The 27,252-nt window shown below is 37.1% G+C and overlaps 1 protein-coding gene across 9 annotated transcripts in view; it reads left to right on the top strand.

Annotated features, from left to right (window-relative positions):
* COBL (cordon-bleu WH2 repeat protein) overlaps positions 1–27,252 on the top strand; it is a 158,176-nt gene that overhangs the window by 90,191 nt on the left and 40,733 nt on the right. For 8 of the 9 annotated variants that reach the window (XM_085052221.1, XM_085052222.1, XM_085052220.1 and 5 more), the window contains 2 exons: positions 15,583–15,721; positions 18,703–18,873. In XM_085052221.1, the coding sequence (XP_084908347.1) occupies positions 15,583–15,721; positions 18,703–18,873 (310 nt within the window). The remainder of the gene's footprint in view (positions 1–15,582; positions 15,722–18,702; positions 18,874–27,252) is intronic. The other variant, XM_085052228.1, reaches the window with a different exon arrangement.

Here is a 27,252-nt window from a genome sequence, read left to right as displayed (position 1 = left end):
AGAAGCATGGTGCTCTTACCAGCTTATTGTCTTTTACCTCTTCCTTTGTGCATCTGCTGTAATTTATTATTGTCTAAATTTCATTCTGATCCGAGTCCAGTGTCCAAAGAAGAAAAGTTTCAAATTTATTTAGATTTACCCAGTTGGTTGATTCTACTTTCTGTAGAAGTTATTGCAGTCAAACTTGAGGGAGGAGTTTGATTTTTGTACTGCAGCAGGATAGGTTTATGTTGTAGGTATTTTCTCCCCTTCTACCTTGTTCTTTATTTCTTCTGTATAATGTGCAAGGTAATGAGAAGTTCGTGGGGAACATGTGACAGTTGTATTCTGTTTTAATAAGAAGCCCAGAATTCAACAAAAGGGTGGATGGATTCAGATTACTTATCTCCCTTTCATAGGTTACACCTAAACCAGAAATGTCTACTAGAAGTCAACAAGATATGAATGCATGCTTTTTTTATCATCTTTTAGAGAGGAAGGGAGGTTTCTCTTAACTCAAAGGTCTTCTGGGTGAGGTCTTCTCAACCTTTTTCTTATGACACATTTCCTTTCTCCCTTAAGTGTTCTGTGAATGTATTTTCGTTTTGCTTTGTGTTCTTTTTCTGTGGAGCATCCAGAAGTCTCCTTTGAGAATAACAGATACATTTTTTCACATTCTGAGGAAGGATGCAATGAATCAGTTTTTGCTGTAGGAAAAAGCTGTTTTTCAAAATGTGTCTTTTATTTCTACAACCTACTGCATCTCCTAGGTCACTTCTCAGGTTTTTATAATTTCCCTGAGGATATGAAAGAAGGATTTATTCAGAAGGAGGAGGGAGAACACTTGACTGGCTTTTTAATTTGTTTAAAATGTTGATTTAAAGTTAATTAATTACTAGGTTTATATGCCTTTTTAATTGTACTGATTTAGATTTTCTTTTTGTGCTCAGAGGCCTGAAATGTGAATGCTGCATGCAATTTTTAGAAGTATCTTTGCCTTTATTCATTAGCTGAGGTTGGCATGAGTGTTAGCTGTGATATTCTTCAGTCTTTGTGGTGTGGCAGACTTGTTAGAATTCTCAGGCAATATGTGATATCTTCAACAGCAATTTTGTGATTAGGGCAGGGATATTGAATCTTTATTAAAGATGCTCTTTCTCTGGAACACTGTTCAAATGAGAAAGCTAGTTTTTTGTATTAGAGTTTGGACATCAGGTGCTGGAGTGCACATTTTACTGCTGTAGGATGTCAAATTAAGAGGTTGAGGACTTCTTAGACAATTGGCATGAGGCAGTATTTTGATAAGGTCAAAGAGTAGTTGTGTCTCTCTCTCTGTTTATATGGATAAATAGATAATTATTGATAAACCAGTTAAGAATGGAGATTATGTTTGTTTCTGTGTTTCACTTCAGATTCATGTTGCAATTGCTTATTTTGGATGTACCAGGCTGTAAATACTCCATGGCAATTACAAAAATTTTCTATTAGGCTCTTAGTATCTATCTTTTTTTGTGCTTTTCTTCCAGTCAATGTCTCTAACATTTGATTTAGAAGCTAATTTATTTCATTCGTGCTTTCTATAGATGTTGCAGATGGGGTCTTTTTCCTTTGCTCATAGCAACATATAGAAATAACTTATTTTGTCTTACTCTTTGGCCAGACAGTTGCCTGTTATTCTGGACTGGTAAAACAGTTAAACTTGGCTTGGCTTTGCATTTTTCAGAGGATGAGGCTACTGGCACAAACAGATAATGAACATCAAGCTTGTCCAATAACAGAGATAAGGAGAGCACTTCAGTTCTCTGTCTAAGGAGCACGCTGTAGCTCCTTTGTCTGAGCAGCAGCTGTGCAACGTATTGTCGAGATGATGCACCATAGGCTGCAGTGCTATCTGAAATAGGAAAGATTGTATAAAATAACTGTGTTTGTATTAAGTCTCTTTCTACTATGTGGAGCAAAGAAATAGGGAAAAAAGATACTGAATAATACTGCTAATGTGGCTACCAATGCAGAATTCTGGGTTTCCATGAAGAAAGTCAGAGAATATAGGTGAAAGGTGGAGTTGGTGTTTGGAAAGTATAAGGGAAATAAATAAATAAATAAAAATAAACAAGCCTCCTTATGTGGCTTATATACTGGAAAAATTATTAGAAATCTAGTAGAGAATTTAACCAGTTTGCATCTTTGTGAAGATGTAGCTTTAGTAAAAAAGAAACCTTGATTTACAACTCCCTTAGAGTGCTCTTGATGCATTCAGCAAACAGATGGGTGTGATCTGGTTGATACAGTCTGTGTGGGTTCCCACAAAGCTTCCAGGTTCCCTCATCAAGAATTTCATAAGGAAACAGAGTCTCAGTTCCATAATAAGGAAGGTCATCTAACTCTTAAATAACTAACAGTAAAGAAAGGAGAAATTGCAGGTTAGGACTAAATGATCTCATCTAGTGGTGAAGTATTGCAGCAGCCTCGGAGTATTTGAGCATCCATGTTGATCATATTAAGAAGTGACCTGAAAAATAAACAGTAACGTGAGAAAGTTTGTTGCTCCTACTGGAGTTACCTGGATGGCAAGGACCAAAGCTGAGTATGAAGAGTTGAAGTTGAAAGACCTTATGAGACTGAGTGCTAGGAGCTGGGAGCACTTGCAGAAGAAAGCAGGTAAATTCAGTGTGGGGGAAGGAGGAAGTGGTATACATAAGAAAAAGCCATTCTGAATTTTCCTTAAGACCTTGTAAAATACTGATCTCTCAGTTGGCAGTAACTCAATAGGAAGATCTTAGAATCAGAAGACATATTTATTTGAAAAAAGTAATCCCAAAGCTCAATAGCAATCAAAAAAGCGAATCAGATTCAGAGCATTTTAGGAGAGGAAAAGAGGGTAAAAAGATAATTTTATTACACCACTATATTTGTGAGCTTTATTATGCCATCTTAAATACTACTACAGTGTTCCCTTTGTTTCAGAAGGATATTACAGAATAGGATGAGACTCATGGATGGACATCAAAGGTGATCAAAGGCGTGGAGTAGTTCAGTACAGGGTCAATGGTGCAACTTAAATAAACCATGATTCTTCATCTTGAAGAAGTGACTGAAGACTGTGGATAAGGATTTAAGTGTTCAGTTAGCCATTACAGGAGCACTTGGAGCTAGTAGGAAATAGGCAAACTCCCAAAGCCAAAGCATGTGGCTCTTCATTGAATTGGCCCACCAAGATTGTTGTGGACACTAAAAGTTTACATGGGCTTAAGAGGAGACTGAACAAATGCTGCAAGGATGACAAATCCATTATGAATTTTGAAAGATAAATCACACCAGGAAGTCCCTGAGATGAAGGTGGTTGGTAACTGAAAAAGTATTTGGGAAAAGGTAGTATTGAACATACCTTTCCTTTTCTTCTGCCGTCCCCTAGGTACCTGCCACAGTCTAATTTAAAAAAAAAAAGCTGAGCAGAACCCTTAATCTAACTCATGAAGCTATTTTTAGAGAATGCTGAAGAGAGTTATACCCAAATAATTGTCTCATATGATCTGATATCACTCCAGAAAAGTTACTGGCAGCATTCATAATGACTTCACTGGGTCTTCTTATCAGTGGTAATTTGATGACCAGAAAAACATGCTTCTCATTAAAAACAGAAACAGCTGCCTTTGATTCCTATTCCCAGTCATCCATCTCTTTGTTTTGTGCTCCTAGGTGCAAAACTGCATTTTCAGAGTGAAGCTGGAAGTTTTGCCAGTAAATCATAGGACCAACAAGAATTTTGCACCATGAACCCTAATGTAACTTGCCTGGTATACATTTTACAGCTTGGTAGTGTAACTGTGATATCACAGAGCCCCACAGGACTCTAAGGATCATATTTTCGGCCCTCCTGGGCTGCATCTCAGAATACTGGGATGCACTTACACAGCTCATGTTAAAGGTGGTTGGGAGCTATATGTCTGGTGCACTCTACAGGACATGTGCCTTCCACTGCCAGTTAAAAACCAGCATGAAAGACGTGATCCCTTTGCACTTGAAATCAGTATCAGATCCATGTGTGTGCCAGATATATTCTCTGGATTGCAGGTCCTCTGAGGAAGCAACTGTTGGGACACTTCTATCTTCTGCAGTGATGGAGCTATTGTTTTACTTAGAAAATTATATTTCTGCCTTTCAGGAGATAGAAAGTCAAATCAATCTCTTTGGGTGTGCTGCATCCGTCCATCTATCCACTTTTGCTTGAAGGATCAGGCAATATTTCTTTAAGTGTATAAGAGTGGACCTTTTCTTAATGACTTTCACTTAATTACCTTGTTGAAACAGCCGTGTACAAACTGTTGCCCTTCACAGACATAAAATTCTGTAATGACATGCATTAATTTTATAGAAACAACAGTCTCTCTAACCAGTCATAAACTTGGGAAGTTTTATATATTTCATATTTCCACTGGAGCTGTACTGGGCTAGTACTATCGTATTGTAGAGACCATTATCAAGATGTACCAGAACAAATTAGTAGAAACAAGACTGAATAGTAAAAGAAGTTTGTGGTCTTTAAAATGCCCTATACCATGGTAAATTACTAAGAAATTAAAACTCATCAATTAATTTCCAATTTTAAGGTGGTTTGTTCATCTTTTAAAGAGCTTTAAGCATAACATTCAGTTATCTGAATGTGAAATATCCAAACTTGTTAATGTCTTAAAAAACATTAATCAGATGGCAAACATTAAGCCAGCTGACAGCAAATCAGATAATGTTTGCTGTGCAGTTTGGATGCTTAATTTAGCTAACAGCTGCACTTTGGTTTGGATAAATGATGCAGGCCGAAATTAAAAGAAAAGAGTAAAGTGCAATGATGGCTGAAGGCTTATCTTGCTGTCATGTAAAGCATGAAATTTAGGAAGGCTAAAAAAAGCTGCTAGAGAAAGGGAGTAATTTGTAGTTCTTTTTATGATAGAAACAGCTCCAAAAATTAATTCTGGTGTATGCGCACTTAAACACATTAATTCTTTTAAAGTAGTTACTAAAAAACGCAGCTAAATGGTACATGCAGTGTAGTCACTACTTTCTCAACACCTCCAAAAAGTATCAGTTAAGGGTATGTTATATTTTAATACTGTGTTACAGGATTTTCTTCTCTGTTCCTCTAAAGACATTCCATTGTTTCAGTCCAAATTGCCACCCATCCTCTTTATTGCTCCTAATGATCAACTTTGTGTTGCTGCACATTTATTTACTAACAGTATGTGTCTCATTAAAAGAAATAAATGGCAGAAAGCATTTCAATAACTTTAGGCAACTCTTTTTAGGAAGCCAACTTATTTTCCAGAAACTTTTTTGTTTCTCCTAATCTTCCAACTCTTTTTCCCTGTAATTTTAAAAGAAGTAAAATGTCACGGTGTGATGAATTATTTAAAAGGAATCTAAGCCTTCTCAGTTAAGAAGTGATTAACTACAATTGGTAATATTTTTGCCTGAAGTTTGGTCACTATGAACTGGGATGTTAGTGGAGAATTTCAGTGGAGTTTTTCATGTTAGCAAGAAGGCGCAGCCTCTCAGAAGTGAGAGACAAGACTCATTTTGCAGCAGCCCTTTGAGATTCTGCCTTTACTCAGATAATGCTCACAGTCAATAGGATTTGAACCAGAGGAATTTAAAATTTTGAAGTCTGCTTTAAAATTATGTCTTTTTACAATGTAAGAGGAATCCACTGTGTGACTTTTTTGCAGTTTTAGAAATAGGGTTTTTGCAACTTTGTCCAGGAAATAGTAGCAATGTCAGTTCAGTGGTGATTTAAATTGCTTACCTGCTTTAACTGAAGGCTTGTACTTCATGAAATGCTGAGTGTTTCACAATTTGTCTTGGATAGACTGTTACTTTAGAGAGGTGGAGAATGTAATTACAAAATTTTGTAAAGTTCTTCCATGGTCTACTGTCCTGTTGTTTTCTGAAAAGTAGTCCAGTCCTGCACTCAAAGCTGTGTAGATATAACCTCTCAAACAGCATCAAAGTGGGAGTGACCTGGTGTTGGTTAATATGTATGCAAGAACCCAAGCAAGGTGAGCTTACAGTGTCTTTATGTTACAATTTAAGGTACATAACATAATAATCATGCAAAAATGCAAGATTTGTTTGGCAGGAGGACTTCTTTTTTTTGCAAGAAAACATATGTCTTGAGAGTCGAATCCTTGAATTATGTGCAAGAAAAATTCTTGGAATAGTCTTTTTGCCAGCATCAATAGCGTTCTTGATCTTTTGCAATAATCCAGTTGCTTCTGGCTGTGAGTTCATGGTTCACCTGCCAGCTGTTTCTGAACAGCCTAAACTACCTGCCTTGGGAATGATACCACAATTTACCATCTGGTGAGATCATGACAGTATCACTTGACCTCCACATGCGGTCTCTGTCAAGCACTTCATTGAAAACTGGCAAGACATTAGGGCCGGAACATACTGTTCCATGCAGCCCTGAATTTTGGCAGGGTTGCAGCACTCAGTAAGTAAACTTCATCTGGCTTGCAAGTCTCAGACAAATAGAACAGGCTGATGTCATCGTGAGCTTTAGCTCTCATTAAAGAGAAAGTATGTGTCAAGTAATTATGAGGCTTTGTTGGGCACCGTATTTAGGGGAAGTTAATAGACAATGATCGTTTTGAGCAGCAAGACTTCTGAAGAACTGGCATTCAGTGAGGATGAAAAATTACCCTAACACTGTGCTTAATTTAGAAACTGGGTTTGCATCACTTTTCAGACTTTGCTTCTAACTCCACCTTACATAAATCCTAAATTAAAAAGGTAAAAAATTATGGAACAGAAAAGCTAACGAAATAAATGTGTGTGTGCTGTGTAAATCAGGTTTAAGTTTATGGCTTAATAGCATAGTCACCGTTTAACCAAATAGGAAAAAAAAGAAAAAATATCACAAGCATAATCTTTTAAAAAATTGTTCTCTGCTCTTCAAGCTATTTTTCACAGAATCGTGGAATTGTTAGGGGGAAAAGGCACCTCTGCATATCATCCAGTCCAAACCCCCTGCCAAGGCAGGGCCACCTAGGGCAGGTTACACAGGAATATGTCCAGGTGGGTTTTGTCCCAGACAGGGAGACTCCATGACCTCCCTGGGCAGCCTGTTCTCAGTGAAAAGAAGTTATTTTTCATGTTGAGTTAGAACTTTGTGTGGTTTAGTTTATGGCCATTGCTCCTAATCCTGTATCTGGGCACCACTGAACAGAGTCTGGCACCGTCCTCTTTACAGGATAGTTGGTGTAGGTCCCTGGGAGAAATAAGTACCTCATTTTATTTGCAGAATGCTTGTCTTAATGGGAATATAATTTCTCAACTCCTGAGACCCAGTAGACAACCCCTGAGTCCTGCTCAGTTCCATGTTGCTGACACTTCCAGGTGTGGATAACAAGCAGTGTGCCATGGTGGGTTCCTCAAACAAGTCTTCATAGCAGAGTCTATCTGTAATTTTTGATAATAAAGTTTTGCACTTGTGGGTGGGAATCTTGATGTAGAGCCATGTAATGCTCCAGTCCTAGTAATATATCTAATTGACACTGTGGTCAATTAGACACTTTGCTATTCTCCCCTCTCCTTGCTTTCAGAAGGTTGTGGAAATAGAGCAGTTTTTGGCTGGCATTCATCAGTGCAGGAAAGAACCAGACTCAAGTGGGAATTTGAAGGGGGCAGTGGGAAGGCATATCGCAAACTAGGTCATTGTTAAGGGTCCCTTCTAGCCCAAACCATTCTATGGTCCTCGAACTGGAAGGTAATCAGAAACTATCACTTATTGCCTTAACCATGTTTCCCAGGCATTCTATGTGGCTGCGGAAGGAGAAGGCTGATAGAAGGGGGTAGGACACTGGAAATAATCAGATATATTTTTCTCTTAATTGAGAAGACTGCCAAGGTGATTGCCTAGGACTTAGTGCTAAGCACTAGAAATTCAACTTGTCTATCTCTGCAGAGAAAATTTTAAGTCTAGAGGGAAACCTAAGCTCCAGCGAAATATGTCGCATATTGGAAGTAGAAAGGATAGTGTTCTACTTGCTCCTTGTCATAAGTTTGTGTGACTTCCACTTTCTAGCTCCACAGATTTTAGGCTGCAACCCATCCTTTTGGCAGCAAGGATGCCAATGCGTCCCTCTTGCATCTTGCAAAGATGCAAGATAACTATTGCAAATCTTTGCAATATCTCTGGGATTTTTAAGGACAGACAAGCAGATCAGCAAATCATCCAGCCTATAATCCAGGATATGAGACTGAGAAAGAGAAGATAATGTATAAAATCTTTAGCCAGTGCCTTTCCAAAAGGCAGTCACTTGAGAAGATGACTTTGATCATATCAAATTCATTGGCAAAGTTGTCAGAAGAAATATGAACTGCACTGCTACCGTGTATCTTACACTCTTATTAATGTTCATTTGTTCTGTTAATTGTATAGCTCTAACTAAAAAGATAAGCACAAATATGAGATTAATATCTGGAGGTTGTTTTTTTCCTTTTTTGTTTAACTTCTCTAGAGGAGAAATGAATCTTGGTAGCAAATCAGTTTGTGGTGGGTTTAAAATGTGATTTTTAAGAGGGGCAGTTTTGTTGGGTCCCCCCCCCCAAATGAAGACATAAATGAGGAGGATTACATTGTATTCAGAGAAACAGAGGAAGTTCAATTCTTTGCCAAAGCAAACATCCGCAGACTTGTGTAGTCTACATGTTTCAATGCATGTGAAAATATTTGGTGTTGTAGAGTGATTTCCTTGAGTGGAAATAATACTGCCGCTAGAAATGACATTTTGCAAAGAAGGAAATCACAGCTATCTTAGTAATTTAACATCTCAGATTTGTTTATGGATAGTTTCCTGTCTAACACATTTAACTGAACAAGTTAAAGTGTTTAAAGATTAGAATGACATTAATTTTTAACTGCCCTTGACTGTGACATTTCACAAAGGGTGTGTTCTATAAAAACAGATGGAAAAATGAGCTTGCCCCTTCACCTTGTACTGGCTTTCTTGTGTTAACTGATTTAGCTTTCTGTCGCTGATCAGCCAAGTATTCAAGGACATACTTGGCTTTTGTCTTCTTCATTTCATGAATAAAATAACACAAGAATATAGCACTTTCTGTAAAATCCAGTAATGCTAAGCTTTTATCAGTTATTGAGACTGAGGTGTTTTTGCAGTCAAGGTTTGATTTTTGATAATCAATACTAAATTCTGTTTAAAAAATCTGTTTAAGACCAAAGTTATGTAATAAGAAAAAAATCAATCTGAAATTAAGTATCATAGGCAAAATGATACCAAATATTGTGATAGCTGATTAAAATATTAGTGCTAAGGGTATTTTCAGAAGAATGATGCAGTTTGCACTCTAGTTCTAAGCCAGATTTCCCACAGAGCACTTCCAGCAGCAAAGCAGCTCAGAAGCTGCAGCAGCGAGTGCAGTTGATGGTGCAGGAGTACAGCTGGGATGCAACCATCAGGTAAGACAGACACAGTTCAAGGAAGCACTGCAGAGTTGCAAAGTCAGGAGGAAGCTCCCTAACAGGGAGTGGTGTTGTCAGGACTGAAACATAGTTATCCTGTTCAAAGAGTTGCTTGCTATTGTTAAGGACTTAAACTCATCCTGGCAGTGGTTTGGGAGTCTCCCATCTAAATCTGTTCCCCAGGAGAGTGATGTGTCCAGAATTACACAAGCTGTCATGTCTGGTCAGTCCAAATATCAGTCTTGCTATCCCAGCATACTTATGGCTTAGTTAAAACTAAACTAATTATTATTCATTTTATTGTCAGGCTTATGAGATCCAACACTGAAAACACAACACATACAGAAGCAAAATGACCATTTCAGAGAAACTACTTGCTAATTTCTAAAGTGTAGCTGTTTCTATGCATTTTATCGAAATGACAAGTTTTCCAAATATTACCCTCTTTAAAACTGTTTCCATGTGCTAGATTTTGTATTATCTCTGTGTCTGTTCTTTTTGCAATATGTTGTTGTATTGCATGGGATCCTAGTAAGTCTTTTAAATAACCCACATAAATGCTTTCAGCAGCACAAGGACAAGTTTCTGGGAGACATCAGGCTGCTGTCTTTGGATGCAGTTTCTAATATATTTGTGTTTTAGTGTACTTACGGATTAAACATTCATTTTTTAATCAAATGAAATAGGATACTACCCAATAAGGAAAGAAGGTAGAGAAGTTCAGTGATGAACAGACAATTTTATTCAATGAATCTTACAGTGGTCAGCCTCATGAGTTACTCATACACCCAGTTTTGAGAGCTCACTGAATTTTCCTTTGTCAGTATATGCCAGTGAGAAGCCTAATAATCTATGACCTGACCAGGGAATATTAGACATATGAGTAAATGTTGTTTAAGACACATTAATGTCTTAATGTTCCATTGGGACTTCTTGTGGTTTCTGGTGCTAGACATGTTGAAGCATCTGTTGTCCTGTGAAAATGCAGAATCAGCTGGGCAGAATAGCTTTTATATCATCAAGTTTAGTGGACAGATTTATGTCTCCATTCTGCAGCTGAAGGATTTATCTCTGATTTTCCTAGAACAACTCCTCTTGGATCAAAATATTTTCTTCTCAACTGCTTTAAATTATGTCACAGGAAAGTATCTTTAAATCTAAACCCATAAATCTTACTTATATAGCAATCTACCACTTGTCTTTCATAGAATACTATAAAGGATTAGTGCAGTTATGGTTATACAGAGAGTTTAAAGCAGATTAATAAAATGTGTCTTTTTATGTTTATATCTCCTTGTAAAATGGTTCTTAATTATTTCAAGATTTCTTCAAATGCTTTGTAAGGGAAAGAGGTTTGGGATGGTCCCACACATATTTTGGGATGATACTGTTGTTTTTTTCAGTTACAGGTTAGCTCTGTCTTCTTTTTTCTTTTGATTGCATTTAATCATTTTTGTAATTCAATAGACATTGTGACCCCACAGGATATCATCGGCAGCAGCTGTATCAGAATCTCGCTTAAATCTGAGTGTCCAGTCAGTGTGGGATGATGGAAACCAGTTTGTAAATGAGGGCATGCCAGTGATTGAATACATGTGCTCTTTTTCCAGTCCTTTTTATTTACTTCTTAAAATAATTTCTACAGTCATTCACAATTTCCATGAATAAGACAATTTGTATACAAATTAGCCAATTTCTCTAAAACAATGAAAGGTCCTGATGTGTAACATTGTATAAAAAGGAGAAAGAAGCAAGAGACTATAAGAACTTTCTTCACACAGTTTACATTATATGCTATACAATTTTTGTTTGCATATGCTCAATAATCATGCCACATCCCTTAAAAGCAATCCTTAATCCAGGCATGATTCTATTGTCGATATATCTATATCATCTGTAGCTATGTTGTTTGAGCAGGAAGAAAATTGCTTTAAGGAGAATTTAGTTAAATCTTGAGACCGGAAAATTCTTAGATTTCAAGGCAAAATGATAGGAGTGATGGTAAAAGGAAAAACCTGTTGCTATAAGACAAATGTTTCTTGTAATGTTTATAAAAATACTGGAAAGACTGGTTTAGAAACACAAGCGATGGAAATTAATGATACAGCTTCTGGCTTACAGAAGGAGGCTCAGTTTTGGGAGCAGTAAACCTGCAGTGAGTTTGAGCCTAGTTGGGTCTGTGGATAAAAGAAAATTGGAATTTGCCAGATGACTTAGTACTTGTATAGATAAATATTTCTGTTACAAAGTTTAGAAGGAAAGGGCTGATAAGTACAAAACCAGCGGCTGGCCTGTAAGTAGAGGACAGGCAAAGAAAAGGAGTGGAGCTCACATTAGAAATTTATCTGAGAACATCCTTGTCTTTGAATGCTTGATGAATTATCAGTAGTGGTGACCTTTGTTTCCTTGGGCCTCCTTTAATATTTTTCATTACTTCATATTCAGTGCAGCCTGACCCAAAGAAAATACTGAACTCTTACGGATGAAGAAATTCAAACTCAATTTACACATCCACTCTTATTGTATCCACAGATTGTTTGCAAGTAAGGTGATTGTGAAATGCTACTGATTGGAAATTTCAAGCATTGGCCTTGTAGGATTCTTTTCCACACAATTTTGACAAATCAACTCCCCATGATGTTGTTGTTATGCTCTAAATATATTCTAAAATCTTATCTGTAGCCCTCAAATTTTGATAAGTATGTTGAGCTTTCACAAAAGGAAAACACATTCAGCACATTGCTCAGATATTTGGTCTGCAATATTGGAAGTATTTTTCAAAGAGCATGGGAGCCATGAATGTAATGGAATTTTTTTTTCATCGTATGTGGTCTTATCAATATGGGAAAAGAAATTACACTTTCAGACTTAGATTCTTTTGGCCTCCTTTATTCATCTCTAGCACAGTTCATAGTATTAATTATAGCCAGAGAGCACTTAATAAGCATCTTTTAAAATTATTTATTTGTTGTAACAGGAGCTGATCTAATAATTTCTTAAGTATAGGTGAAGCACAAGTGCTAAAGCTAGGAAATATTCTGTTAGACTTAGAGAGGGGCTCCTGCAACAAAGTTTCAATGGGAAATTACTCCAAATAATGTTCTTAAGGCTTGATTTCTTTATAAAAGAAGCAGCCAGCCATAACAAATTATTTTCAAGTTCTATTGGTTTTGTATATACAATTAGAAGAAAGAAACAGAATGTTCTTTGTGTTTTTTCTATTTATGTTTAGCTTCATAGGTTTACCGAAACTGGGATTAAAGAAAAGCTACTTTTAACAATTTTTATGACCTGTGCTTGAACTAGACTCTTCTTATATATATTGTAGCATGACTGGCTTTATACAAGCTTTTCATCGTCTTTATAGTGTTTGTGAAGAGTACTGCACTTAGCTGACAGTATAATAAAAGCATTTTTGTGTGTGTATTTCACCAAAGTTGGATTATTGCAGTCGTGCACCAGCTATTTCCTAGCCTATTCTTTATCTGTAACAGCATGTTCATCCATACATCTATCTAATGTCCCTCAGAAGTTTCAACTAAATAAGGATACATAGAGCTCAGAAAGATAAGCTGACTTCTAACAAGGATCCTTTCTCTGTAGGAAAGCAGTTATGTGTCTTTGAGGAATTTAACTATACCAAGCTAACATCCTTCACTCATCTGGTACTTGGGGAAGGGTGATTAGTCATGTCTATCATTTCAAGTGGGAAGACACATTTCCTTACTTTTTGCCCTGATTCTCAAGATTTCCTATCTTTATCTTTTAAATCATTAGTCCAACCATTTTTTGTCCTAAAATAAAAATGACCTTTTTTGTCTGGAAAGGGGGGAGTGAATGAGGAAGCTGCAAAATGCCATTAAACAACTGCAAAAGTCAAGCTTGTACCTGTGAAGTGTTGGAAAAGTTCAGATGCTGCCTGTCTCCTGAATGATTCAAGTTCTCCATAGCTACTGAATTTTGGATTCTTTGTAGTAATCAAAATCCCCACTTTGATAATTTTCTTGGTTTGGTTTGGTTTTTTTCTTTAAGGTAGTATCCTGAAGAATCAAGATACAGTATTAAGTACCTACATGTTTTTAATTATTTAAAATGCAGTGAAGAATAATGGGAATTTTTTTTTTCAAAGTGCAAATTTCCCAATTTCTTCAGTAGAGAAGAATGCAGCATTAGGTAGCTATCCTCCATGTAATTCCTCTTCAAACCAAAGCCTGATGAGTCTGTTTCACTGAAAAGATAAAAGATTTTCCCATGTTCAGCTCCATATTGGGCATTCTGTTTCAACTTCAGTTAGTTGCAGTCAGTTCCTAATCACTACAGGCAGTTTCTTTGTCAGGGGAAGTGTCCCGTCTTAATACAGACCAACACTGTTACACTGGGCAAAATTTTTTCAGTGGCGCTATAAAATTTTGCTTTATCCATTTCTGAACATTTGGTGTGGTGCTCTTTTCTGGGTGTAAGTCCAACGTTTTTTAAATTCCGTGAAATTTGGGGACGAAAATTTAGGTCTGTGAAATCACTAGCTCCTAGTAACATTACTGGCCATTTACTATGCCTAATTTTGTCTAGATTGGCCTCACTGGTTTTAGTCATGCACTGTATCCGGTGGAAATTTAATATAAAATACTGGCATAATCTATGATAGTAGGAAGTGGGACCACTATACCTTTCTTTCCCATCCTTGTTTGGTGCTAAGCTCCAGCTCATCCTGGTTACTGTGCTTTATGTCCAGTGCAGTTACTGCCATGTTTCTCCCATGCAGGATGCATGGGGTGGAGAGTGTCCAATTGTCACATGGCATGGTGGTTAAAGCATCATCCTGAAAGGTGGGAACAAAAGGGTTCTTTTTTATAATTAAAGACCCTCCTGAGTGCTGTTAAAAAGGATGGCTAAGTGAAGGAACCTCTATTCACATCCTAACCTTTGTAAAATTCATTTATTCTCCAATTTTTTACTCAACATAGGAAAGAAAACCTCTAAAGGAGTGCCTTTCCTCTGAACTCTGATGGTACCTTTAAGCAGTTTGAAGCTACTATGTGTTCAATGAAATCTCCCACAATAGTTGTATTTTAAGGGTCCATTAATCCTCTGGATTAAAGGAAACATTGTGATTGTGATTGTTGTTGTTATTATTATTAATTAGGCCTTTGAAATAGTAGAAAACCACCCAGCAATTCTGTATATTAGATACAGGAGTATCGGGACAGAGCAGTTAAGTAAAAGAAATGAAGATTTCTTTGGAGAAATGCCAATAACATGTCACATGTGGGCAGCTGCCATTACTCTCTGCCTCAGTGAAGCCTGGTACTGAGTAGTGTTGTCAGTACCTTTCAAATATAAAAATTCCACAGATTTTCCTACATGGTTTTATTATTTTCCTGGAAAAGGAAATAGAGCTAAGTTCCAACAAGCTAAAGAAAATATTATGCTACCCATTGAAACCCATGTCACTTGCAATAACATTTTTCATGTTTTTAAAAGCAGCATAAACAGTAAGGAAGGCTTGGCATATCAACCAGCATGTTGCAATTATTGCAAGCCAAGGTGTTACAGATCTTCAAAAGTATGTCTGTGAAGTCCAGCAGGCATAAATAGAGTACAGTATGATCTCGTATCATCATACAAGCAAACTTTCAGTTCTGATTCTTCTCTCAGAAGTCCTTAGGCAAGGATTTGAGATGAAAATGAAAGAAATGAGAAAGAGCTTATTTACTATACATACTAGGTGGGGTATTTAACCGTAATTTAAGGTTTGGTGAAACCAGTGGAAAAAGAAGATCATGTTATGGCTCAAGCTTAACAACACACATGGTGTCATACTCTGCTTTGCTGAGTGTTGGGCTCTCTAGTTCACTCTTTCCAAAACCATCAAATGCCTACCAGACTGGTATTTCTGCTGGGACACTCATCTGCAGTTCTTGTCTCTTTCCTTGTCTGAGTGCAATATTACTGTACTTCTTTAATCTCCTGTTGTCACTAAAAATGTTCATTATAAATGTTCATTATAAATATTCTGGGATGAGAAATTAGGTCATATGGTAAACACTTTTGTTGTTGTTGTTGTTATTGACAATTTACAACATCTACAAAATATATCCTTTATTGTGATTATTTTTCAACTTTGCTAGATATCACAAGGAGCATCCCTGAATGATTTAAGGAAAAAGAAGAGGCGTGCCCCTCTTCCACCAGCTGCATCTGCTCCACCCACTCCTGCCATGCCAAACAGGACAGAAGACAGGGAAGACAAAAGGAAGAGCACAATGGGTGAGAGGCGTTCTTTTCTCCTGAATAATCCTGTTCATGTGCTTTCAATGCTCACTGTTTGAAGTTGCCTTAATTCTGTTATGCTGTGAGTTTGGAAACTTTTATAACTTGGGGAGAAAAAAACATTTCTCTGCAGAATGAAAGTCTGGAAATAAGTGTTTGCTTATTACCTCTTTTTTTTTTTTTTTTTTTTTTTTTTAATTGCACCATTCAGAGTACCACAGGGTAGTAAAATGTAGATAACACTCCTCAGATGATTTGAATATTTGGCACAAACTTTATGTACAAAAGCACTAGCCCTGGGCCTGTTCTGCACCTTGAAGGCCATAATTACTTTGCTACTAAATGGAAATACAGAAATAGTAAATGGAAATGCTAATAAATGGAGATAGGCCAGGCAATACTGAATGCATCTGACACCGTGAAGTTCTGCTAGAACCAAAGTACAGTCAAATTGGTTCAGTGTCTCCTCATCTTTCCAAACCCTGAAGACATTTGATTTTCATATAGTCCTCCAACAGTCTGACATCAGCTGCCTATATAAAGTTGTTTGGGTTTTTTTTTAATTTCATCCTCACTTTTATTATAAATCAATATCTGCTGAGGCTTTAGCTAATCAGTAGAAGAAAAGAACTGATGCTCTCAAAGGAATGCCACACATACCTAGAGACAACAAAAGAATCCTTAGCCTTCAGCTGCATGTGGCACCACATTTGTTCATACAGGAAAACTGAAAAACATTCTTCTAGACCTCTGTTGTTATCTGCCTGGTGGCTTATTCAGACTGGTGAGAGCTTTGCCCAAGTGAGGACACCAGGATTACGCTTTTAGCAAGCAAAGTGATTTTATAATGGGTAAAGATATGAGATAATGACCCCACATATTGGAACTCATTTTTTAGTACATTAAGAGAATCATTCTTCAAGTGCTGTAATGCACTCAGTGCACTTCAGTTCATGCCTTTGACCTCATGTTTCATAAAATGCCTAAGACATACAGATATGACATTCTGTCATACATAATTGCTTACATTACAAATGCCTCACAGTTTAGAAAGAAACCTCTTGGCTTTGTCCCAACATTTATTTTCAGTAAATGCTTCACATTTAATGCCTCAGCGTTTATGTAGCAGCAGGAGTCCATTATCATGTGACATGTTCAACTCCACTGACATCTCTTATTTAAACCCTCTAAGGGCAATGTTACTGCTGTGCCATATAACACAGAAGTTTTCAGCAAATTGCCTTACTTTTAACCACTACAGATGTCACGCTCTACTGCTTCTCATGCTTTGCCCTACTACTGGTCACTTTTTGATGACATTTGTTGCCTTAATTTTTTATAAATGTTCATTTTTTTTTGTATCAGGGCTCAAATGTTACAGATGAGATATAGCAGAGCAGAGCTACTTCTGGTCTGTTCAGTACTGTGTACATAAGTACTTGCTGGCCAGACTCTCCTCATGTTGGATTCTGTAGTATCGTTTGCTTTAATGGAGCCTTATTATTTTACACTGATAAAGAACTTGTCCCACAGTAGCCTTGTCTTCAGTGCTTTTCATTTTCTGCTACTTTCTTGAATGAATGTGTTCATTAACAAGAAAAAATGTTACAGCCAGAGAGGGTTGGTAAAACAGCCTCTCTTCGGGGCCCTTGCAAGAAAACAATGAGAAAGCACAGATGGCTCTGAAAGCATGAGAGAAAAGCTGTGAAAAAAGCAAGACTCTAGTGAAGGGAAAAACGTGCTGCAAGAAACAGTCAGCCACATGATGGAAAAAGTATTAAAGGTATCTATGTAGCTCTCAAGTTAGCCACGTGAATCAAAGCAAAAGATCCTATCCAAAATGTTCTCCAACTGGCAAATTCACTGTAGTATTCAATACTGAACCATTTATTGTGACACCAGAGTATTCTGCCAAATCTCCTCAAAGCAGCAAAAGAGGGCTTGCACATTTGCCAGCATTAAATTGTATCTCTGGAAGATACTCCTCTGGAAGCTAGTGACTCCTAAGGAGGAAATCATAATGGTTTAATCTTTTTTCTTCCCCCTTGGCGCTGCTTCCCTTCTCAGCAGCACCAAAGCACGAGCCTGAGAGTGTAGCAATGGATCAGACCAAAGATTTGTCTTTGCCAGCATCCATCTTCAGCAATGACCACAATGCATGCTTGAGGCAGGGTGTGAGAGCAGAACGAGCAGGTAGTTGTGGTTCTTCAGTGTACTTTCATCCTCTAAGGACTTTCCAAATAGCAGTAGCTTGAGCTCTGTATGCTACAAACTGGCTTCAGCTTTTTGACATTGCCAGTGGTTCACAGAGCACAGTGCAAAGATGCATGTATTTGTTTAGTTTTTTCACATAGTGTTGAAAAAAAACCCCAGCCAAAGTTACGGGCATTTCCTTTGATAGCTTCAAACACTGTTTTGCAAAAAACAACTTAATCATCTGCTTCTCTACAATGTCAGAATAATGAAAACCAACTCAAAAAAAAAAAAAAAAGAACAGAAAAACCTGTAAAATACCTACTTCAAAATACTGACCTAAGGCATCTTCCTCTGTCTTCTCAGGAAGAGTCGGGAAAATAGTCACATAAAATATCCAAGAAGTTGGTAAATTTTAGGCAGTTTGACACTTCAGAAGATAAAGATAAAATACATTTTTCACATTTTCTTACACAGCTTTTTTTTTTTTTTTTTTAAATTTTACTCAGCTATTTTTCACCATCCTTATGTCTGCCAAAACCAGTGATTTTTAATTGTTAGTTGTAACGTACATGTATGTGCTGGGCTCAATTCTGGTCCCACTGATATTGGTTTAAGACTCACCTTTTTCTTCTCCCTCAATTATTTGGATGTAAATAAGAGCAGAATTAGATCCAGAGAAATTTGGGTGTGGGTGAGGAAAAATCAGTGTTTTTAAAAAATGACAATAAACAGAGCGATCATTGTCTTGCAATGAAGTAACAAGTCAATTGATCCCCCTGTAGGTGATGGACGGCAGGTGCCACAAAAGCCTCCTAGGGGCACCACTCGTGGTCCCCCTCAGTTAGAGATCCCCCCACCCCCACCTTACCCTCCTCCTGGCAGTGACATTGTGGATCCTACAGTGTGTTACAGAGAAGCAGATGATACAGCACCAACAGAGCTGGTACCTAAACGTATGTTTGAAAATATATGTATTTGCATTTCCATTCTTCTGATGATTACTCTCAGGGGTAGCTTTTCCAGACTTTCCTCTCTGCTCTCTAGACATCCATGTCTGTTTTTCCCCCTTCTTCCAGCTTGTTGTCTTTCAAAATGTCCAATGCAGTGTAACTAATTAATATAAAGTAAACAAAACACTTGTTTGGAGAGAGTGTTGCACGTGATACCTGGTCATTATACAGAAGCATTTAAAAATAACCATCAAGCTTTGTTGCTTTGTTCAACCCAAAAAAAAATCTGTTGTCTTGTATTAATTCCACGTTTGTTTTTCTGTACTAATAATTTTTTTGTCTCCCCAGAGACAAGTTCCTTTGAGAGTCAATGGGTCTATCACTCTAGGTTGAAAACTACAGTGTCTCCCCTAGGAAAATTAAACCATTTACAGGAGCTGTATATCATTAAAGGTCTTCCTGTCCTAATGGGTACATCTTTCTTGGCATCTCTGGGTAGTCCTTTGTGTGTTCATCACCTTGGGGCATAACAGACAAAGTACAATATTTTCCATATCCCTGTATACTTGTGAAAAGCATGTTTTCGTGTTATGTTTTCATGCTTATCCATGGACTGCCTGTAAATCTTTGTACACAATCCAAGTCTTTGATCATGTATTATGTTCCCTGTGGGCTTGCCCTGCACACCCATGTAGATCCGGTAAAAGCAGCAAAGCTCTGCACGTTATGACATCTCATGGACACACTTCCTTTGAAGACTACGAGGGTGTCTCCAAACCATGGGATAGAGAAATATCTCCATTAGCTACTAATTTGACAGAAGGTCTCTTTCCAGGACCTTATGTTTACCAAAAGCACTCTGCAGGTTGCAGTTACTCAAATACATTAATGTGGGTGCATTTGCTGTTGATTACCAGCTAAATCTAAAGCAATATTTTTCAAATCTGTGCTGCGGAAATACAGATTGATAAGTTTTATTTGAACTAGGGAAGGAAATTAAGGAGATCATACGAACAGAAAATCTGAATCTTATTGAGGATTAACCTTAAGTGATCTTTACCAGTTTATGCACAGAAATCATACTTTAAATCTTCTTCTTGTTCTAGATACCATCAACTTGCCTACAATGTTTCCTTTATTAAAAATCCATTGTGGCCTTCTTTGCATTAATATTTCTCCTTCATTTGAGTTTCTATCACTGTTATTTTGCAATGCTTTCCTGATCTACCTTGCTGATCAAGAACTCTTTAATCAATGCAGCCCTGATTTAATCAGTGTGATCATTTTCTCTTAAACAAACACAGAATCTCAGCCAAAAGGATTTGATTAAGATTGTACATAGAAACATAACATGAGTTTTTATTATCCTCAATTCACTGAGAGCAAGAGCTTAGTGGGTACTTACGTTAGTCTCAAAGTATCAGTGTTGGAGAGGGACAAGTTTTAGCTTTGTAATTACGCCGTGTCCTACCTAGGTAAAGATAAGTGTGAAGATTTACACAAGAGAAGCATGTATGGATGTACCCATGAGAGACAGCAGCACGCAGGACAGATGCTAATTACGTTGCCTAATGCCATTTTGAAAGGTGCTTAGATACCGTAGCGATTGAGCTGTGTAGGAACAACATTTTGCAACGATGTGTTTTATTGCCTGAGAATGCCTCAAGCAGTGCAAATAAGATTTGGGCGGTAGATTCAAAGAACAACAAAATTTTCAATCTTCCTAACTCTAATCTCAGTAAATGCGTTTTCTCATAGAACAAGGTGGGGAGGAGGATAAACTGCTGATGCCAGCTGTTGATAAAAGACATATTTGTTCTGAAATCACTCTCAAAACAGCTTCCTCTGATGAGGGTTGTGGTCTTCCTTTGCTGGGTGGGTGACTGTCAACAGCACTATGTCCTTAACAAGAAAAAATCGCATTTAGAAATTAAAATTCTGTGACTGTGTGGAGTTTAAATTCTCACTCTTTATGATCTGCCAGTGTCTGTGAAGCACTGTCCTTCCACTCACCCTTCCTTCCTTCGCAGCAAACACATAGTTGTCTTGTTATGCCCTGGGAAACACATGTTGTGGGATTTTCATTTTGTAGAGAGTGGTGTCAGTCACTCTTCATTGAATTTTCCAAACTTAGGTGGAGTGTAAGTAATTAGTGAGTATGGCCTTTAGTAAGATACTTGAGCTTTTCTGTATAAAATGGTTCGAATCTCTTCCACAAGCAAGAATACAACAGTTCCTCACAGTTTTTGCTGTTTAATCTTTTTATTATACTTACATGGCCTTTCCTCTAGCTTTTGGTCCCATAGAACCTTAGCTGCATGTTGTGTGCACGTTTAAAATGATGTGTTTATGGGATCCTTTCTCCTTCCTTATCTTACTAATCAGATTGTTCATGGCCTGTGATTCTAAGATTGACGGTACTTTGGGAGTGCAGAGATGGAGATTGTGGCCTCTTGCATGGTGTTTGGTTATGTCACATTGCTTGTGAAGTTCCCCATGTGTAAGTTGATGGTAAGCTCTATGCTACTTACCTGAGGTAAAAAATGCATGTAGTGAAAGACTGCTGCACCTAGACAAGCAAATGAAACATGCTGCCTTGAAATGTCAGCCAGCTCTAATGGAGCAAATTCAGTATTCCTGAAAAACTCCACAATTAGCCCTTTATTTGGCCACTTATGAACCATCATTAAGATACATAGTAAGAAATTAAAAGCTCTAGGAAAAAGAATATAGAAGTCTCCTTCCTGTAGAGTGAGATCGATCCTGAAGTTAAATTTTCCACTCTAGCACTGAATAAAGTACTAGTGAACTCATAGTTTCATACTGGGTAAGGGCTTAACAGCCGATTGATTTGTAAATTTCAGAAAGTGTTCTGTCTTTGAAGAAACTAAATCCTGATTTGAACCTGTCCTTGCTTTTTAACTGTGGATCAAAATAATAAATCATCATTTAATTAGGAGGATTTGAAGGGGTGAGGGAGTGAGTCCTAGTATTTCCCTGTTATATTGATGTTGATGACATGTGTACTACCAGTTGGTGAATAAAACCAGGTTAATTTTAAGGAACCAGGAGAACAGAAAAGAGTCGTGTCCCTATGTCTAAGTTTTAATTTTTTTAATTATGTCACTGAAATATGAACAGGTAATGCAAGCCACTTGACAAAGGCAATGACAGTTTCACAAACAGTCCAGTTGTATTTCTCCAGTCACTTTAGATATATATCTCGTCTTTCACAGTTAGGGTTGGATTCTAAGAGTTGGGCTTTGTTACCTTGAACCAAAAAGGGGTAGAAACACAGCAGAAACCTCCTTCTTTTACATGTAGCTCTAAATCAGCTGAGAACTGAGGGCTGCTCAGTTCAGGGAGTGCTGTGCAGGGAGTTTTGCTGGCTTGTCATGGTGCACTGCTTCATTAGGCATCTGTCAAATGACTCAGCCTTTTCTTTCTTAGAAATGGTCTTTAAAGCAAGAACAGCTGCAGGTGCAGCTTAGGAGGCTTATATTGCCATCACTACTGTTACTCATCCAGCCAATCTGAGGCTAAAGGATGAAGTTGAATCTTCAATGCCATCTATCTTGCACCTTCTGGAGACTTAAAATTCAGGCCAAGAAAAGCAGAATTTGTAGTCATACTGCATATCAGTAGGTCTTGTTCGGTTAGGATTGAGTTAGCTTATACATGAACCCAGGGAGTTAGAGCATCTGTGGGATTCCAGATTTTAACACATGTGCCCATGCACCTGCACCTCCTTTGGGTATCTGATTCTTTAATGTTACTGAGCATGCTAGCCATTCTACTGACTGACATACACAATATTTATAATTTTATCCTTTTACTCTTTCCTCCGACAGTTTACTGTTGTGCATCATTCCCTTCATACTCCAAGCGTGTCTGACAGACCTTGCCTCTCCTATGACCTTCATACTTCTGAACCTCCTGTTGCCTCTGCTACCTTGATTCTTCTGTTGCCTTCCTTCCTCCCCTGCTGGAAAAGAACCTTTTTTTCTGACTGAGATTTTGGCTTCTTTTCTTTTTAAACTCGCACATTTTCTTTTAATTACTATTGATTATTTTTGGCTGTGCTTCATACTCATTTGTGAGATGTATGCTCCAGAACTGAATGCTGTGTTATATAAATCTATGTATCAGCCTGAGAAAGATTATCTGTCGTTCTTCTCCAAAAGATTCTCTTTATTTTGAGCCATGGTTCAATTTGACTTGGTGTTGCAGAATAGTGTGGTTTTGGGACAGCTTGTCATATTTTTCATATTGTTTAACATTTTAATGAAACATTTCTATTTTTTTTCTTTCTTTTAATTTAGGTATAATATTTTGTATTCTCTCTTTGTTCTATTTTCCGTTTATTGCATCTATTGGGTTGCTTTGGAACAAAAGTAGAACCGGGCATGGCCTAGTCAAGTTGCAGTGCAAGATTCTTTCTATATCTTGGCTATCAGTCAAGCTATCAAGAAAAAAAGGAACAGAAAGATCTGTTGCATCCAAAAGGGGCTTAAAAGGAATACCAAGAACCAATACCAAGTGCAGTGATTCATATTCTTTACTTCTGCTTTCATCCTGATGCTTAATATGAGTAATTTTATCTTGATGCTGGAGACATCCTGTGGAAATCAAGGTGTGTGTTCTATTTCTGTAACAAAAGATGCAAACACTGTTTGCTCAAGATAAATCTTGTTCCACAAGTCTCCTTTTTACACTTGTACTAGGAATAGTCAGTGAGTTCTAATTAAAATATCATCTATAGTTTTGTACTTAGCAAATACTTCTTTGTGCTGAAGGAAGTTCGTCATGAGAACGGCCCATAAGACATGTATTTTTAATAATTCTAAACTACAAACATAGGCTTTATGAGTTGCAATGTAATGGTGCACACACCCAGAACTATTCTGACCTCGCATGTACTGTGCTTTAAGACATTCATGTTATTTAAATGAGTGACTTGCAGTACATAAGTCTAATTTAAATGATGAAAAATTATTGTTTTACCCTCAAGCAAATAATCATGTTAATCTTGAATCCTTTCCAGGTAGGCAAAATGGAGAATAAGAAAGCAAAGCATTCCTACAGATAATATGAAACATGACTAACATGGGGTTTGACAGTTTTTAATACAAATATGACATGTAGTTAATAAGTTTTAAGTGATTCTTTAGAAAGTATGCTTAGTACCCTAAGGGTCTTCCAATAAAAGTGGAGTAGATTTGAACTCTCTGTGCTGCCAGGTGCTTTGTAATACCTTCTTAAGACAGGACAATGGTTTAATTGTAAGCCTTCTCTTTAAAAAAAAAAAAAAAGTTGGTGTTCACAATGTGAAGATTAAGAACCTAATTTACCCATTCTCATTACTCTATTTGCATCCTATTTGTAACTCTACAGAGTTACATGCCTCATGGAGTTCAGACTAGTGTAAAAATAATGAAGTGGTGAAACAAAGTGGTTTTTATTGAGTACAATGTAGGAATACTGTGTATTGTCGAAGCAGTTCTTTCCATTGACACCATTTTCGCTGAAAGGCAACACAAGTTTTCAACAAAATCACATATTTAATGAAAAAATTTCCTTGCTTTGAAAGGATGCAGCTATGGCCCGTCTCCACATAGCTGGCATATTTCCTATGTAAAGCAGTCCCTTTACAGGTAGCCTCCTCAAGCTCTTAAAAGCTGTAGATGAAAACTCAAAAAGTTCATTATTTACACTTAATTTACCTTTTCTTTAATTAAAATGCAAAATATATCTCAAAAATATGTTTGTGGGAATTAACATTTTTTGTGAAATTCGTAGGTTAAATATTTTAAAGACCAGCTTAAGCTAGCCAGCTCTGCCTTTCAGGATTAAAAAAAAAAAAAAAATCATTGCTTATGTTCGCTCATATCCTTTTTTTATTATGATTTCATAAATTGCATTTACATATATACTATTAACAGAACTTACAAAAAATATAGGAGAAAAATTTCTGCATCTTTACAAGAAATCATCCTAATTACAAGAAATTATACTATGACATTAGCACAATTTGAAATCTCCCAGTACTGTACACAGTGTCAGAAAAAACTTTCAGTGACACTCATTAAATCCAAGTCTGTTGAGTGGAATTGCACAGATACTCTGTCTCAGAATTGTTAATTCATTAATAACGTGTGCAAGGAGGTAAAAGGTTTAAGTAAAGTGTGATTTCAGGATCATGAACTCACTGGAAGTTCAGTTCATGAGAACCAGCTTAGCCCTGAGGTACAGCTGGGGAATTCCTGTTTATTCCAAGCTTCAGCTCAGGATTTTTAGGGGTTCTCACCCTGGTTTCTGAAAGAGAATGAGTTTTTCTGTCATTTCCAATAGCAGGAAGGAATATCAGTTTAGGTCTGTTTGATGGAGTCTTAGGTTAAGTAGTGATATGAAAGGACATTGGCTTGGTTTTACTACTTTTGTTTTAGCCTTGGAGACATTGGAAGCGTGGTGAGAGTGACATGGAGAACTTGATAACAAATTGACCACTATAATACAATTTTTCACCAAAATGCTGTTACCAGAGTTAGTAAGAAACACATTTAATACTCTCAGGATTTTTCTGCACTGTGAAACAGCCCTGTTCAAATGCTGTCCTTCGTGTTAAGATATCTAGGGTGAAAATCAACTAAGCAACCAGAAAAAAAAAATAGAAAATATCATTGAGCCCTTTCTGGAGGACAAATAAATGCGCTGATAACTTGTAAATCAAAACAAATTCTTGACTTACAACTCCAATATCAGTGGCATTCAGTGCTCTTAGGGAATAAGGACAGATGTATAATTTATGATTAAACCTATTCTGATGAATGTTCTCAACCCGTACGAAATCCAGTGAATTAGAAACAGATTAACTTTCGTGGTGCACAAGATTTTACTGACTCCTCTTGTACGTTGGCCACCAGAGGGAGCCGGTGTTGTCTCAGAGTCACGGTAGCGAGCAGGGAAGAAAAAACTCCAAAAGCGAATTTTAACCTGATAGATCCCACACTTACACAAAGTTTTTCGGTTTTTAGTTTTCGGATTCATTTTTTCCTGCAACTTATAAAAGAAAAAAGGAAAAATTTTGTTTGTAGATTTTTTTTAAAATCAGTTCCGTGACAAATAAAAAAAATGAAGATAAAATTATATTTTCAGGTGATGCCACTGTGATGGTGTCTTCCAGATGCAAGCTCAAATTTTTGCTCTGAGCTTTCTCTGAGTATGGTGGCATATTGGGTTGGCTATTACATTGCATAGATCTTGCCTCTATATCTATGGCAGCTGTGTCCAAGGTGTGGTAATTAGTGCATATGGTTGGTGTACATGCTTAAAACATGCTTAGTTGCATAGGAGTAGGTCAGGTTTGGTACCAGTAGAGAAAGACTGTGTTCTGCTAGGTGGATTTTATCAGCTCTAGTCTTAGACTTTTAAAAGCATGACCAGATCAGTTTAGTATCCATCTTCTTCTTAGTATCCAAATTACTTCATTACCAGCAACTCAGTCACTCAGAGACTAAAATCTTCAATTCTCAAAACATCCTTAAATATCTTTTCTATGTGTAATGCTTTCTTCTTTTTTCCTTACAATTGGAATCTTTGAGAATTTAAATGAATGTTGTCTTTCTCACTGGGCAGATGGATATTTTTTTGTCCTTTTCTAGTGATAAGGCTGTAGAATAATACTAAACTTTGAACTCATTCCATTTTTATCTTCAGAAAATGTACTTCTGGTCCAGCAATGAAACTTATTCTGGGCAGGTAAAATATGGAGAAAAATATTCTAAATATATGAATGGAAAAAGGAAATATTTCACTTCTCATTATTTTTCAACTGGAATTATTTAAAGCTCTCTGTGGCATCTAGAGTGCTCCAGTAAGTGCCAAGGGAGAATGAATGGTAAAGAAATCATCCAGTTCAAATTGTATGATGAATTACAAAGCCTTATGATGCATTTGTTTATTAAACATGTGGCCATCCAATCAATCATATGCCCATCAGCTGTCCCTTAATTGTGCTTCTTTAGAGTAAATTCTGTGGTAATGATTCTCATACCCTTATCATTTATGTTTACCAGTTTAATCCCTCTTTATTGTTCTGTCCCAGCATAAAAGTGCTTCTTTCTGAGAGCTGGGTATGTGTGTGTATGTATGACAGCAGTTCTGTCTTCTGAGCTTGGTTTCCAGTCACTACCATGACTCCCAATATATATTTAGTACATGCCGTAGGCACCATTTAACATTCCATACAAAAACACATGTTATTTTAGAAGACAGAATGGAACTTATTCCATCCCTCGAAAATTACAGCCACGTTGTTTTCTGATGTCATTGCAAAACTATGGACTCCCCCCTCAAGGACAGTGAAACAAAATTGCTGTCTCT

The sequence above is a fragment of the Lichenostomus cassidix genome, chromosome 2 (assembly GCF_008360975.1).
Source record: "Lichenostomus cassidix isolate B80296 chromosome 2, HeHo_3.0, whole genome shotgun sequence".
Lineage (NCBI taxonomy): Eukaryota > Metazoa > Chordata > Aves > Passeriformes > Meliphagidae > Lichenostomus > Lichenostomus cassidix.
Note: the sequence above shows the minus strand (reverse complement) of the source record. Positions and strands in the feature narration are given on the sequence as shown.